The sequence below is a fragment of the Equus caballus genome, chromosome 2, assembly GCF_041296265.1.
Source record: "Equus caballus isolate H_3958 breed thoroughbred chromosome 2, TB-T2T, whole genome shotgun sequence".
In the NCBI taxonomy this organism is placed as follows: Eukaryota; Metazoa; Chordata; class Mammalia; order Perissodactyla; family Equidae; genus Equus; species Equus caballus.
In genome coordinates this window covers 60358046-60374662 of record NC_091685.1, presented here as the reverse complement: position 1 = coordinate 60374662, position 16617 = coordinate 60358046, and the positions used below count along the sequence as shown (strand labels likewise).

Below are 16617 nucleotides of genomic sequence, written 5' to 3'. Positions count from 1 at the left end.
AATCAGCGCTTTCTGTATTTTGCTAACATTCTTCAGTGTGTGTTGGTGACCAGCCCTGAGGGTCTGGGGGGAAAAGGAAATACAGTGTAACATTTATTATGGACTATTAGTCTCTTTGAAAGTGCTGTTAAAGTAAATTTATTTCTTTAAGCATGATTGTTTTATGATCCTCTTCTTAAAATCCACCATGCTAACAACACGAAGAAATTTCATTAATTCTGAACAAAAGAAAACACTGCCTTTCAATAATTCATTTAATTTGTGTTACTCAGCTGAACATTCCCAGTCAGCTTTATTAGGCTGGTTAAATGCATTGCCCCCAAAATATTCTTGCCTGACAACTATTAGAATTTTAAGGAGGGAGGTAAGTTTCAAAATAGTAAAATTTTCATAAACCCTAATGATGAAACATGTCTGTACACATAAGTAAAAATACAGTTGGAGAGGGGAGCGTAGAAAAAGGTTTTAAACCTCAATACTAGATTATCCACAGTGATAAAATTCAGTACTCATGTAATTGTTGAGAGCAATTCATATTATGCTGTGATGTAGTCTACTCCTTCCAACTATGGTTTCAATGAAATTTTAGTAGGAAATATTGTAAATTCATTTTTTTAAGAAAGTTAGCATCATAAACCAAGACTTGGGATGTTTTCTCCAGTTCATTTTATAAATTGGTTGGTTATACTGTAAATCTGGCCCCAAGTCAACTTTAAATCATCTTTAATATATGAAAAGCCCTAGAATTTTATTAAATCGCCAAGGAAGTATTATCTTTCAAATTAAAAGGTACACCTCTGCGAAGAAGAGCGGTTACTTGATGTTAGTAGAAAGCCCTCGTGCAGGGATTAACTCAAGCCTTTCGCCACCTTGAGCCTGTCAGCAGGCGCTCAGCGTGAGTACGTCCTGCTGAGATTTTACATTAGGGCCAAAAAAGAGTTTGCATCTGTCATTCAGCAAGACTACTAAATCATTATTGTTGCATTTTAATAATTTTGAAGCGTTTCTTTTAATGCTGAAAATGAAGCCATTTTCCCTCTAAAGCCATACTTTAAAATTTAGGAAATTTCGAAATTTCGAAAAAATTTATGACAGCTATGAAATCCAATTATTTAAACTCAAATTTACTAAATTCAGCTTCACGATAAATTGATTTCTCCTTGGAACTATGAAAAGGCTCAAAGTCTGTCACTAAACATCAAAATTCCATTAATAGCATATTTGTTTGCTATCCTATTTGGTTTGTAGAAAATGAAACAAATGCGACCCTTGCCCTTGAGGTCTCTGTGACCTCAGATGATACTAGCGCAGACTTCGAGGGCATAAAGCATCTCGAATAAATTCATAGACGTGCTGTGTTGATCCATAAATTTCGGAGCATTTTTCAAAAATTTAATACTGACTGATAGAACTAACCTAGAAGAAATCCAGTGATGCCTAACCAGAGAAAAGTGGCTAATGTGACAGTAAGTGTCAGAAGTCCTAACCCCCGTTTCATTAGTCCCATCCAAAGACGCCGTCTGCCTGAGCAGCACTGTTAGAAGCACATCTTTTTCAGCAAGCAGGACATCAACTGCGCAATTCAAACAAGCACTCTTCAGGCTTAATGAACTCGTTGAAAAACAGTCTCGTTACCTTCATAGTAGAGTGAGGTGAGATGCCACCCCTTCATGTCAGAATGGCGCTTAAATCATTCAAAGTGTCTAAATGAAATAATTAAAACAAGTTAAATGAAAGTCAACACCTATGTTTTATTTTTTAATTCCCCTCTATTAGCAATTACACTTTCAAGTTTATCCCCTTGCCTATCCTATCCTGAGGCTCGAAGAACCTCCACAGAGATGGCTGGGCAGAGCAGGGAGTTTCTTTGGGCAGAACAATATTGCTCTTTACACCGAAATCCTTGAAGTAATTATTACAGAGGACACTGGGCAATGGCTGATTGCTGCAGCATCCTACCCAAGCAGAAATTGCCAATCCCATCTCTAAAATGAACAAATAGCCAGTTATTTTTAACTATTTTACTGCTTAGCTAATGTAACAGTCCTTATACCTAATTGTACATGAAGATTTAATTCTATGTCAGATAAAACATATCTTTGATGCAGAAATAGAGGAAGCATTAGGCCTAATCTGGTTAAAACGTCCTTAAGTTTTATTCATTCATTCATTCAAACCTATACTTATCGAATGCTGACCAAACGCTAGGGATTTATTAACAGATGTTTAAATAAGATGGGATCCTTGACTATTACAACCCAGGGGTAAATTAAAAGACAATCATGTATTCAAATAAACGGAATAAAGAGTAATGATTCTTTCTCTTTTTTAAAGGCTGTACTTTGTAAATAAAATGTCCAAGGGCTCACATGGGGTTCAACATCTATCTGTAAAACTTGGATAATGATATCCACTTTGCAGGACTGTAATAATGGTTGAGGTTGATCTTATTCATATTCCAGGTTATTATTTCTAATCTTTGTGCTCCGACTGCCGCCTTTTTTTTTTTTTTGAGGAAGATTAGCCCTGAGCTAATATCTGCCAGTCCTCCTCTTTTTGCTGAGGAAGATTGGCCCTGAGCTAACATCCGTGCCTATCTTCCTCTACTTATATGTGGGACACCTACCACAGCATGGCATGCCAAGCAGTGCCATGTCCGCACACGGGATCCAAACCAGCGAACCCCGGCCGACCAGAAGCGGAACGTGTGAACTTAACCAGTGCGCCACTGGGCTGGCCCCTCCCACTGCCTTTAGCACAGTGATTTGCATATTTTAACTCAGTAAGTATCCACTGAAATGAGTCCAGTTGTTGACCCAAGTCTGCTCTAGATGGTCTTGCACTTACTGTATTCCAGCTATGGTAGTCTCCCCTTATCCATGGGGGATACGTTCCCAGACCCCCAGTGGATGCCTGAAACCGCGGATAGTACTGAACTCCGTATGTACGATGTTTTTCCTGTGCACACATACCTATGATAAAGTTTAATTTCTAAATTAGGCACAGTAAGAGATTAACACAATAACTTCTTTTTGGCATATCCGAATTGCCCGCATCACTATTCTTGTGCTTTGGGGTCATTATTAAGTAAAATAAAGGTTACTTGAATATAAGCACTACAATACAACTGCAGTGGTCTAATAACCAGATGGCTACTATGTGAGGGGCAGGCAGTGTATATAGCGTGGATCTGCTGCACAAAGGGGCGATTCACGTTCTGGTCAGGACGGAGTGGGACCGAGCAAGCTTTCATCGCACTACTCAGAACAGCATGCAATTTAAAACTTATGAATTATTTCTGGAATTTTCTATTTAATATTTTTGGACCACAGTTGACCACGGGTAACTGAAACCTTGGAAAGCAAAACCGTGGATAAGGAGGGACTACTGCACAATGTTTCTCCTTACCTTTTTTTTTATAAGAACAAATTCCATTTATTTATCGTTCTACTTTGCCAGCCATGATACGTTTCTTTATACACATCTAATTTAATTCTTTTTTTTCCTTCTTCTTCTCCCCAAAGCCCCCCACTACACAGTCATGTATTCTAGTTGTAGGTCCGTCCTGTTGTGCTACGTGGGACGCCACCTCAGCATGGCCTGACAAGCGGTGCCGGTTCCGCGCTCAGGGTCCGAACCGGCAAAACCCTGGGCTGCCGCAGCAGAGCACGCAACTTAGCCACTCGGCCTTGGGGCTGGCCCCTCTCCTTAACTTTTGATGCTACAGAAGCCCTCCAAGAAAAGTCAAAGAGGGAAGCTGGTGGGTAGGAGACTTGGAAATTTTCAAACTCACATGATCTACATTAGGATCCTCTGTGGGCTTGGTATAGTGCCAATAATCACCTATTGTTTATAAATCAGCTCCTTTTACTAATGAGGAATCTAAGAACTGAGACCAGCTCCCAGGCATCCTGACTCAACTTCTTTCTATAACTGTTGCGGCTTCCTTTGTGAAGTTTTTATGCACGCATTTAACATCACTTCATCTAGGAGAGCTATTTTCCTTGAACTCTTGATAGGTCTGTCAGTTTTCTCAAGGGAATCCAACCTAGCTAGATGTTAATCTCTGAATTGCCGCCTCGGCTATAAAAGTCTTAGCTGAGGTTTTAACAGCCAAGATTTAAGTAAATTTAACAGATTAGACCAGTAGGTGTTCCAACTACATACACCATTAAAGGGCTTTATGTGAGGATTAAAAAAAAATTACTAGTAAAAAAATAATAAATCATAGTCCGAGTGCAGTATAATTTACCAGCGGGAGAGATTTCAGTGTTCTGGAAAAGTTTCATATAAAAAGGAAGCTAGGAAGACGAAAAGTGACAGTACTCAGCATACTCCAAACGAAGCTGGGATTCCTTTGGCTCTTCGCCCTCAAACAGGTAAAATGCTTCGTATTTCTAGCACTTTTTTTGGACCTCATGTCTGTCTATAGGGCATTCTATACCCTAAGGGCTAAATCCAGGTGTGACGGTATCTAAAGAACCTTGACCTTCAAGGTCCTTGTTACCCCCAGCCATAAAGATCCAGGCTTTGGGGAATTTCAACAGCTCATCAACCAGTATTTGATTTTGTCTTCAGCTTCTTCCCCATCAAATGAAAATTAATTTGAAGTCTCCTCTTTGTGAGAATTCCACATGTCGTTAGATAATTTGAGGCTGCCTTGGCCAGGGAGCCATCTGGTCTGGGACTCAGTTCTTTGAAAAGTGTTGAGTCTCTGCTCACTCTCCCAGATGGTGCGGCCCGCAGTAACGCATGGAAGACTAGAGGACGCTTACTCAGCGAAATGTAGTTAGTACCATAGTACAGCCATTTAGCGTCAAGCAACTTTACCCCAGCCAGGATGCCCAGCAGGAGCTGCTTTTCAGAGCAGATGGCCCAGCGCTCTTCAACTCAGGAATGATACAGCTGAAAACCAGTCCACAGGGGGGAAAATGTGAAGGCAAAAAGGTGGGGTTTGGATAACCAAATAAATAACAAAAATAAAAACAGATTAGCTTAGCACTAAAAAGTACTGAGCATGTGAGTTTAAAGTACTGATTTTTGTCCCAGTGGTTACTGGAAACTCAAGGCAAGCAAATGGGTATGCGCGTTTTAGTGTCTGTGTGAAAACTGTAGATGACTCCCACGTGCATCTTCGGCAGGGTTAGCGATACCAATGTTAGGCTTGTCACCAAAGAGGTGTTTCTCTGCCCATCTGAGTCTCTTTTGATTATTGCATTGATGTTCCTTAGAATGGAGCCGATTCCCAAACTTCTAGCTGGACTTATTCTGCTGACTTTATGTGTGGTGGGCTGCTCCAGCCAACACTGGTCCTATGGATTGCGCCCTGGAGGAAAGAGAAATGCTGACAATTTGATTGATTCTTTCCAAGAGGTAAGTTTCTCTCATCTCCAAAATAGGACGTGGCTTATGTGATTCAATTTCACTACGCTAACATTCTGTGTGCAGCCCAGCAGAGCTACTCCAGGCTCTCTGTGTCCTAGGTATTCTGGGGGAGATGACACGCGTACAAAGTGAAGTCCCATTCCTGCCTTCAAATCAGACCAGGACTAATGAAACAGAGCAGGAACAATTCCAAGAGAATACAGCAACAAGTGCAAAGTGGCGTGTTGTCCTCTCAACATATAGAATTGCCAAAGGAACTAGAAACAATGGGATGGAGCCAAGGTCTCTAGTGCAAGGTGATTCTTTGGGATTTGGAAAGAAAATCTTAGAACTTCTTGTTAGTTTTTTTTTTCTTATTTTATTTTTTTTTTAAATATCCATGATATGGGGCTGGCCCCGTGGCCGAGTGGTTAAGTTCGCGTGCTCCGCTACAGGCGGCCCAGTGTTTCGTTGGTTCGAATCCTGGGCGCGGACATGGCACTGCTCATCAAACCATGCTGAGGCAGCGTCCCACATGCCACAACTAGAAGGACCACACAACGAAGAATATACAACTATGTACCGGGGGGCTTTGGGGAGAAAAAGGAAAAAAATAAAATATTAAAAAAAAATTTTAAAAAAATATCCATGATATTAGGTCAGTGGTACATTTGTGTAATTTACAAATAAGTAGCAAGAGTGTATGCTCTATAATTTCTTTTTGCTGGTATGGGCATTTAAGCAAAGAAGTTGGAGGCTGCTAGAGTGGAGGAGTCAGCAAGCTCAAGGAGACAAAATATATAACAGAAAATATGCTGGATTTGATTTTGTATAAACTAGATTTCAGAACTAGTACCAGCACGAATGTCGAGTACTTGGTCTTTAATCCATAAAATGTGACTTCTTAAGGTCATGTGAGGATTACATGAGAAAGGCCTTATACGTTAGCCGGTTAATCCAAAAAATGTTAGCGGATTAATAAAAAGCAGTTGTAATTTTTTTTTAAGTTAATGGGAAATGAACTAGACCCCAAATGATGAGCACTTCAGGGCTGGGACGCTTAATATAGGGCTGAGAACAGGAAACTTAGCTAGAGAAACTTAAACTATTCAGTTTTCATTGGAGAGAAATAACTCTTTTTGGAGAAATAATAAAGATAATTTAGTATGAAATAAAGAAGCCCAGAATCTGAAGTCTCCCCTCCATGGATTATATGTGAAGCAGTTCTCACTTAACTATGAAATATTTGGTAAAAACTAGAAAATAAAAATCAACCCTATTTATAAGTGTAAGCTCTTGCATTTTTTTATATCATCCCCTCAGGAGGTTCAAAGTACTTCATTCTCATCATCTCCGGGAGAAAACATTCTCCCTCCTTCCTCTCGCCATTACCTCCAGAATCCCACACCAACCTGAAAAAGGCCCGATGGCGGATCTACGTTCTTCAGGTCTCCGTCTCAATCCCACAACTCTCAGTTCCGCATCCCCTTGACCTCATTTTCCACACACAATTTTTGGTGGGAATGGAAAATACCATTTCATTTCTTTATCTCCATCTCCAAAAATCACATTTTTTCCCTCAGATAGCCAAAGAGGTTAATCAACCAGCAGAACCTCAGCGCTTCGAATGCACGGTTCACCAGCCCCGCTCTCCCCTCAGGGACCTCAAAGGAGCTCTGGTGAGTTATAGTGATCGTGACATGGAGCCTTAGAGATGGAAAGGTCCTTGGGTACCAACTCTTGGGTTGTCCACTTAGAATGACCCCCTCTCAGGCACCGTGGGGCTTAGCTTCCCGATTGCCTGAATTCGCCTGTGGTAGGGGCCTCACTAGTTCACGATACCCCCTTTCAATGGTTAGATAGTACTAATAATGGTTAGAACCTTTTTTTTCTTAAATTGAATTGAAATCTCTCAGTAATCTTTATCTCCTAATCTTGGCTCTAGCCTTTGGGATGAATGACAAAACAAATTTCTTGGGCCGGCCAGGTGGTGCAGCGATTAAGTGCACACGTTCCACTTCGGCAGCCCGGGGTTCGCCAGCCCAGATCCCTGGTGCGGACATGGCACCACTTGGCACGCCATGCTGTGGTAGGCGTCCTACATATAAAATAGAGGCAGATGGGCATGGATGTTAGCTCAGGGCCAGTCTTCCTCAGCAAAAAGAGGAGGATTGGCAGATGATAGCTCAGGGATAGTCTTCCTCAAAAAAAAAAAAAAATTTCTTCCCACGGCTACATGTCACTTCTTCAAGTACATTCATCAAACCCTAGACCATTCTAATCCAGGTGAATCCACACTTCTCCACTGGATTCTTCAACTGTTCTTGGTATGACATGGTTTTCCAAAGAAAATGTAAAAATGAAAATAGTGCTCTAGTTGTTTTTTTCCCCCTTTTGAAGAAAAAATTCCAAACTATTAACTGTATAATTCAGAGCCACATATTTGATTTCCAGTTTTCTGATTGGACTATAACAATCTCCAAATTCCCACCCAAAATGGAAATCTAACCTAAAGTAGCTTTTTGACTAAAAAAAAACGTATAAAGAGAATTGAAGGGAGAAGTTGAGTCTTGAATTCAGTGTTGGTGCTCTCAGCTCCACGGTCCACTTACTCGTAGAAGTTAGAAGGCATTACAGTTAATCATCAGCCACGCCCAGGAGCAGGGAAAGCCCTAACAAATCATACATGAAGATAAGCTATGGTTTTCATTTCTCCATTGACCTCAATTTCCACACCCACAGGACGAAGGAAAAAACACAGACATCTTTATTTCTTTTTCTAATCTTGCTTACTACATGACAAAAATAACAGCAAACTGAAATTTCCCAAACACGACATTAGAAAGGAATTGAAGCAAAAGCTGGGTTAACAGCAAACTGACAGATGAGAGCTTTCCTTCACCTCCTATCCTTGAACTGGCAACGGAGACTTTATGTTTATTAAACAACTTGAAATCAACTCATCTGTTCTATCTCTCCAGCAATATCTAGTGCACAAAAATAATCTATTCTTTCTATATTTATCTTTTAGAAATTAAAATGTCAAAAACATAATGACATTCGGCTGATAAAATCAACCCTGATAGGTCTGTTACTCACATATTTTTCAGGAAAGCCTGATTGAAGAGGAAACTGGGCAGAAGAAGATTTAAATCCACTGAGCCAGAAGGATTGACAACACCTCAGTATAATCCGGACACTGAAAACTGCGTGAATTTCAGAAATTCTTTTGCTAAATTGCACGTATTTCATAACGATGTGCTGTGTTGTGAATAAAGTGGCATAAATGTTAATTAAGCATTTCTCTTACTCAGAACTCTGGTGGGGGGGCGACACTGTAAGCCCCTAAAGAGGAGAACCCCAAGTCTGTCTATAGGGGCAGATGAGAACAGAGATGAGATTACACAAAGTCACCATTATTGGTGACTAAAGGAATCCCGCAGCTTGCCTCCACCACCAGCCTGCCCCGCAGGAACTGTCACCTTTTGGTCCAGGCCAAGAAAGTTGATTCAGTAGTTTTCTGTGGGATTATAGTTTTATCTTTGACCATACTCCATAGAACTAAGATTAGGCCAGGCCAAGGCTCCCTCCCACTTGGAGAGAATTTCCCTTCCCAGATTGTCTCCAACCCCTTTGAAAGTCAGCTGGAACCAGAGAGAATCTTAGGGGAAAGGAAGCCCTGCTGGGCTCCTAGTCCAACGTTCCTTCTGGCCCCACGTGGCCTCTCCGAGTTCACCAGAGCAAGTGGTGCATATTGAGGTTTGGGACCAAGCCTAAAAATAACAGTGTTCACCTGCCTGATCTCTGGTATTTCTCTTGAGAAATGCTATGGAGTGTAGAGTCAGTTGAAGACAGGATTCAGGTGCTGTGTTCCCTGGTCAAATAGCATTGATATAAGCATAATAGAAGCATAAATGATATAAGCACAGATATAAGCATAAATGTTTTCATCAGCCCTCATAATGACCTTGGAAAGTAGATATTATTGTCCTTCTTTAAAATGAGGAAACCGGGGCTCCCAGAGTTGAGACCTGCTCCGTTCTGTCGGGTTCCATGGTCAGTGGCCCTGTATTGCACGTTGAGCTGCCAATGGAACTGGACTTGGAAGCTCCGTTATTTTGTTAATGGGACCCGAAACAGGACACTGGGGCTCATGTAGCAATTTACTGCTGACTATTTCTCTATAAGGTCCCAGACACTATGACACTAACATTCTCATTTATCCTTATAACTTTCAATGACTACGAGACCATTTGAAAAACTCAAATTTCAGATAACTTGCCTGATATCACAGCAGTAAACAGTGCCTACATTCACATGGCAGAGATTTAGGCCCTTTATCTCTTTCAATCAGACAAATGGAACCTTCCTTCCCCTCTCCCTGCCCCACCACCTCAAAAAAGGGCAAGACCTGTGCTAAGGAATTTGAACAGGGGTCAGAAACAGACCATGGGGGAGAAAATCCTCCCATTTTAATACAAATATTTACTATTATTTTTATTATATAAAATTAATATATTACATATAATTATATTATAGTAATTATATGTTACATAAATTATATATTATATATCATAGAGTGTAAAATTAATATATAAAACTATATATTACTATATTTACTATTGCACAATGCTAGATTTCCCAAACATCTCCCATGGAGGAATCTCTAATATTGAATCAAAGAACTTCACTCCCACTTTCATAAAATTAGGCAGAGATGTGGCCCATAATCTACTTTATGGAACAAAAGGCAAAACCACATTATTTCACTAATCGATACATATAAGGCAGGATAAGAAGCTTCTATTTGCCAGTAACTTAGTAAATATTCATTTTTCTTAATAAAAACAATATCATTTACAATCTTTACATTAGTTAACACATTTAAAAAAAGAAGGCAACACATCCACTTATTTTTATGCATCCTGTTTGGAGTGTCAGGTTTCCTTCGCCAAAGCTTGTCTTTGGGACCAATTCTTTGGAGGCGGCTGTGGGCCTCCCTGAAGGGGATACAAAGAAGATGCTCATCCAGCTACCTGATGCTGATGTCAGAGGCCTGGGACAGCACCCAGTGATTTGTGACTTATGTGAACATGCAGGGTATTTGATTCTCAAAAGACCCAAATGATTAAGGGGGAGGAGAGTGAAAATGACTCTTTTTTGTTAAAATTTTAAACATCTTCTTGAATCTGAAGAACTCTCTAACTCATCAATGAAGTCTCGAAAAAGAGTCTGCAGCCTTTCAAAATAAAGGGGGAGGAAACACACCAAATGATACATTTAATGAGATGTTCTCAATATATATGGCCTTAACTATCTCAAATATGTATGGCTTTAAATGATCAAGTAACCAAAAGAATGGCTTGAAGATGGACCCTGTTAGGAGAGGGTTTAAGACACTGTAGTGTCCTAGAGATGACTGGGAAAGACGCCAAGAGTCACCGCACGCGATAACAGCACTTAAAACGTTCACAGTGGAAGGTGCACTAAAGCAGTATTTCTCAATGGGGACCCTAGATCCAAAGACTCCCCAGGCTTGTTGATTCAGACTCTCTGGGGCCCAGGCCATCTGCATTTTTAATAAGCATCCCAGTCTTACGTATACAGACAGTGGAGCATTATTACTCTAAAAACCAATACATTGCAAATGTTTAAAAGCACTGGGACATTTTCTTAAGAAAACAAAAAAAAAAACCCTTAGGCATAAGGCCACGACTTCAAGGAGTATTCTCACTGAAGTGCGGCTGCCCCTCTCCAACCACACCATCAGCCGGGAGTTGAAGAAATACATCGTGAACGCCAGTTTTCTAAAGCTGTTATTTCCTCGGAGGTAGGAGTTCTCAACCTTGGTATAACACTGCAATAACACGGGGACACAAAAGAAATACTGATGCCTGGGCCCCATTCCCCTCCCTTGGAAATTCTAATTGGTCTGTGGGCTGGCCTCTTCCCAAGGGTTACCAACGTTCAACCTAGTTTGAGAATTGGCTCCTATCCTTTCTGTGTAAGTCACCAGACACTCCTTTAACCTCTTTATGTCCCTTTACCTCTGCTAATTACCTACGGAGAATAAGTGAAGAAATAGAACCTATTGTATCAAATGGATTGTTATCAGAAACTGTCAGCTCAGGGGCCAGCCCCGGGGCCGCGTGGTTAAGTTCGCTGGCTCCGCTTCGGAGGCCCAGGGTTTTGCTGGTTCAGATCCTGGGCGCGGACATTGCACCGCTCATCAGGCCATGCTGAGGCGGCGTCCCACATGCCACAACCAGAAGGACCCACAACGAAAACATACAACTATGTACTGGGGGGCTTTGGGAAAGAAGAAGAGAAAAAATTAAAAGAAAAAAGAAACTGTCAGCTTAGCTCAGATGCCAAAGGGATGGATGAGGGAGGCAAGGTGAGGGAAGAACCAAATGGTTTGTAGTTTTTATTGCTTCCAGGCAAAGATGACTCAACGACCCCCCAGTTCAAGTTTAAACTGACAGGACCAGTAAGAAAGGAGCTGTGCCGTGGGAAGGAGGGAGTCTGGGTGTGAGGTGTTGTGAAGAAGGTGTCAACCACAAAAATGCAGGAATGACTGCATTTCCCTAACATCAGGGTCATAACAAACTAAACACAAGGAACCTTAAAGACATTTCCATTTTTAATTTAAAAAATAAATAACAGCAAATCTGAACAAAATGTTTCTGCTTCAATGCACATATTCCTAACTGTCCGCGTTTGAAACCCAACTAGGTTACAAAATCATGGCAACAGTTTTTGACACAGTTTGGATGAACAACTCACAAAATCTGACTGACAGATGAGTTCGGGCAGCATACACTGAAGACCAGCCTTGACCGGATTAGAAGAATCAGTCTGAAATCATCAACTTGAAAGGAAAACTGTCTTTTTTCTTTTGGAGATTAGAACTGACGATTCCACTGTCAACCTACGCAAAGAGGAACTCACCTTTTCCGACTTAATTTTAAAATCCCCCTTGGTCATGGTGCACGAGCCTAAAAGCCTTTCCTCAGAAACTTAGTTTCCTTCTGACTCTTTTTCATTCACTTAGAATAAAAGCAAGCTAGGGGCTGAAAGGATCTGAAGACATGTAGCCTCAAATATATATACGTGTGTACATATATATGTACACGAGGCAATTGCGGCCCAGGGACTGACTACAAATTGACTTGCCAACAGGTGCACACTCTTTACGGTCTTGTTTTGTGTTGATGGTGGGGTTTTTCTCTCCTTTTAATTGAACCCTCGAAGTGAGGGGAAGGAAGGTACAAATTTGAAGGGACTTCTAAATACCTTTTGCAAAATGACAGGTGGACACAGAGGTGCTGGAAGTAGTGTATGTCTGGATCCGAGAGGTGGTGACAGGAGTGTATACCTACGGAAAATTTCATCCATCTGTGCACCTAAGATTTGTGCCCTTAAGAGTAGGTAAGTTATGTCTCAATCTTAAAACAAGAAATCACCCCATGATCTGGGGCAAGTAGAGGGGAAGGAAAAGGGAGCTCGGAAAGGCTTAGCAAAGGTAGGTTGGTATCTCAGATCCTGGGTTATCTCCGGTGTCTTCTTAGGGGTCTGTGGTGTGGCAGCAGTTTGCAATGGGTCTCTCTGCCAGGAGAAAATGACTAATTTTGGAATCAAGATGGGAAGGTGGCGAAGGAGAAGGCAACCTAGCTTCCAGCAGCCTTATCTAGGGTTTCACTTTCCTCTTGCCAATCCCACAGCACACCACAGCCTTTGTACACCAAGGCTGTTCCCACTGAACACACTGAATAGCCACACCCTGGCATTCAGTAAGGGCTTAATACATGTTGAAGGAAACAATTCTTGAAAAAAAATTTCAAAGCAAGACAAATCACCAGGACACAGAGAGAGAAAAAAAGGGACTAAAAGAAAATTCCATAAATTAATATCCACAAAGGTTGCGACAATCTGGAGGCTACTTTCAATGTCTGTCAATGCTCCAGAGTTCTTATCCAGGAAAAAACCCACTTCTTCTCCTTTATTCCCTGCCCCTCATTGCTCCCTTATTTAAGGTAATCATAAGGCATTTCTTTGCAGTCTTCCTCGTTGACTTCAGGACAGACAACATTTATGATGTTTTGTCAAGTATGACTCTTTCTAATCCAGTAGCTTCCGAAGGAGAAGACCCTTCCAATGTCCCCTATAATTTATCATTCACAACATTACCTGGAATGCTTTGAATTCAGGCAGGAGAGACCTAGTATTTCCATTAATGTGGAAAGGGGGTCATATGGAAGAATGCGTTATATTAAAAAATGGAAGGTATTTGGGCATTGATGGACCAGATTTCCCCAGCCTCTGATCAAAGCCCAGACTGCAGGAGTCACCTCCACTGCACTGAAGGGACGTGCATTAGGTTTGGCTTGTTCGTGACCCAGTTGACAGTTTTCTATTTTAATGGCAGCCTGGAAAGTAGGGTGAGGCAGACGCATCCCCTCCCACCAGTCTACCAGGCTCCTCATCAGCCTTCCACCCCTCCTCTTCATTCTCTTCCTTCAATCTCTCGAGTTCTGTCCACTTCGAGCCCTCTTCAGTTCTTGTTAACACTGTGTCTCTAGTCATAAGTGACTATGAAAGAGACTCCAAAAGATGCCGTCTTTGGGAGACGGACTGTATGTGCGGAACTAACCTGCACTCCCATTCCAAATTACCTTGAAAAACAAGGAGCGTCAACAACGCTCTTAGAGAGTTCTGAGTTGTACTCAGGCCTAGCAGAGAGAAGGATAGACCATGCCATGAGTACCTGCTACTTCATATATTCGATCTCATCTGAACCTCACAATACCTGTGTGGCAGGTTTTATCCCCATTTTGAAAGGTGAAAAAAGGAAAGCTCAGAGAATTTCAAATAATTTGAGGAAGTTTGCAAAGTTAACAGATGATGTAGCTGGGATGATCTGACACCGAATGGCTTTTCTTCCAAAGTCCGGGCTCTTCCCATTATATCACATTGTAGGTTCTTCTGGATGGTGGTGAAGAATAAGCTTCTCCTCGCCGCTTTTAAGCATGCACACTCACTTCTTGAGTAACGCCGGACACATCTCAGAGGTTTTCCTTCCCAGACCCTATGATGAATGAACATGTCTCTCCTAAGAGAGGTCGTGGTGACGCAGGCACACAAGCAAAGAGGCAGGAAAGCAAATCCCAATTCTCGGAGCTGAAACCCTTTTCTCTCCTCCCTTGACCTCAGAGGAAAGGGGCCTGGGCCCGCTGGTGGGAGAGACTCCTGGTGAGCTTCCCCATGTGGAGCTGGGGGACCCACACCCAAAGAGTGTTCTACTTTGCCATAAACACCTAAGCAGACTAGAAACGTCGGGGACACCTCCACTGCTGTTCCAACTGGGGGAGGGATTAAAGAGTTGGCAGGGTTGTCTGCTAATCTAAGTGTTATCGGGGATAGCCTCAATTAGCAAGCTGAGTTGGTACGAATCTCTCATAGGGTTTTCTGTGTTTAGCCTCAATTTCCTTATCTACAAAATCAGGGAGTGGTGTGTCCGGCCTTTAAGGCCCTTCCAGCTCAAAATGTCTTTAACTTTGTGCGGCTGTTTATGTAAGGTGTAGGTAATATCTGTTATCTAAATCACCCCATTTTTTCTTTCTGAAAGGAGTACTGACATTAGTACCATAAACATGTAATCAAATTAATTCCACAATCAAGAGGAATAAATAATCAAAGGGAGATATTGCACTTCAGGGTAAAATCAGGTTGCAGACAGGGGCCGCTGAGCCCTCCAAACGGGATCTGGAAGAGAAGCTGTTGAACCTGGGCTTCTAATCCCTTATATCCAGTGATCTGAGCTCAGAGGAGGGGACAGGACAAGAAACTGTGTGTGTAAAAGAAAGAGCTTCAAAGGAGTCCATGGTAGGAAGGAGCGACTGCCGTGTGGTGAGGGCCATTAGTCCACTAGTCAGGAGCATGAGCGACCCCCGGGAGGGTTGGGGCAGCTTTCCTGTGTCACAAGTCGGTGGGGGTGGGGGGACACAGGAGCTCAGGGCTCATGACTGAGTCCATGTTTTTTCAGTAATGATAGCCATTCATACTTGAAAGCAGCCAATCTCCATTAAAATATATTCTTTCCTCAAAGGAGACACAGTAGATGTTAGAAAGATAAGATTATTTTGGCTACCAAAGTACTTGATATCAGTCTTTCCCAACGTTTTACGAGATAGGGTATGTCCACGTGAGAAAACTAAGTATGAAGCACAGCTTTCCAGAAGCAAAGCAGGAAATCCCTCCAAGGAGTCGGTTACTGGGTTGTTCCAACACTGCGGAAGAACTTGTCCAGGCTTTTGTAGGCCCCCGGGGTTCCGCACTGGAGGCTGACATTTAATAATGGCCAGGGAGAGCTCTCCTTGAGAAACACACAGGATACGGCCAATTCTGGAATTCCGCGTGGACTGGAGAAGATGTGGCATGGCCTCAGACATCAATCAAAGAGATGCCTTCAAAAGAACAAAAGCAGTTTTGAGCCGGTGAACCTTATTCCAGGTCAGGAAAGGCAGTCAGCAGGGGGCCCGGTGCAATGGGGACACTGCCTCGTCGGGCCAGTTCTCAGGCATCAGCTATCCGAGGTACTCAGAGTTCCAGAGAGCGGACAAGATCCTTACTGGGACCCAGGCTCAGAAGAAAGGATGCCAGACTTCCGAGCTTTTGGAGGGGGTGGAGGTGGGGCCTTGGCTTCTCTCCGGACAGGCAATGGGGGGGCAATCTGAGGGAGCAGACACAGGAAAATAGAAGTGAGTCTTATCTGTCTTCCCAATTCTGCCTTCTCCTCCACATTCTGACGTCTGCTTTAGCTTCTAACTGATGTGAATTTATCTACACAGCCTTTGCAAGGCGAAAACCGAAATAAGACTGCTTTATCCTCCTTGTCCTTCTTGAGTTAATCAGAGGCACGCCAACTCTGCTATCTCCCCACCACTTGGGTGCTTGGCATACATACAGTGGGCACTCCATAAATATTTGTTGAATGAACAAACGAAACCCATCAGAGGCCATTCCAGAATAACTGTCACTCACTCAGAAAAGTAAACTCTGGAAATGTGAACAGAACTCACTTATTTCACTCACCTGTACCCAGGCTGAGGTACAGAGGAGCCCTCCACCTTCAGTCTGATGAAAAGGTCTACTGCGTATCTTCCTTCCCATGGAAAACTCCCCTATTTTCCATGGTTTCAGGAATGAACCAAGAACTGCTTAGACTGACAAATCTATGGGAAACCTGCCTCC

At 42.3% G+C, this 16617-nt stretch overlaps 2 protein-coding genes across 5 annotated transcripts in view; one reads left to right on the top strand and one right to left on the bottom strand.

Moving 5' to 3' along the window:
• The first annotated feature begins 4263 nt into the window (after positions 1-4263).
• On the top strand, positions 4264-8657 carry GNRH1 (gonadotropin releasing hormone 1). Of its 2 annotated transcripts, XM_070256406.1 has the most exons (4): positions 4264-4379; positions 5232-5373; positions 6948-7043; positions 8475-8657. In XM_070256406.1, exons 2-4 carry the CDS (start codon positions 5233-5235, stop codon positions 8514-8516), a joined length of 279 nt encoding a protein of 92 aa, XP_070112507.1. In that variant the 5' UTR covers positions 4264-4379; position 5232; the 3' UTR covers positions 8517-8657. The 2 variants fall into 2 exon arrangements, with proteins under 2 accessions (XP_070112507.1, XP_003364546.4); XM_003364498.5 differs by lacking the exon at positions 4264-4379 and having other exon boundaries at positions 5221-5373.
• A 3337-nt stretch (positions 8658-11994) lies between these two features.
• Positions 11995-16617, bottom strand: part of DOCK5 (dedicator of cytokinesis 5) — a 202894-nt gene continuing 198271 nt past the window's right edge. For all 3 annotated transcript variants that reach the window (XM_023636176.2, XM_070256397.1, XM_023636177.2), the window contains exon 52: positions 11995-16096. In XM_023636176.2, coding sequence (XP_023491944.1) covers positions 15992-16096 — 105 coding nt within the window. In that variant the 3' untranslated portion in view covers positions 11995-15991. The remainder of the gene's footprint in view (positions 16097-16617) is intronic.

Coding starts and splice junctions, on each gene's coding strand:
- GNRH1 (XM_003364498.5), top strand. CDS start 5,221: ATGTTCCTTAGAATGGAGCCGATTCCCAAACTTCTAGCTGGACTTATT. Junction 5,374..6,947: donor TGATTGATTCTTTCCAAGAG/GTAAGTTTCTCT, acceptor TTTTTCCCTCAG/ATAGCCAAAGAGGTTAATCA. Junction 7,044..8,474: donor GGGACCTCAAAGGAGCTCTG/GTGAGTTATAGT, acceptor CATATTTTTCAG/GAAAGCCTGATTGAAGAGGA.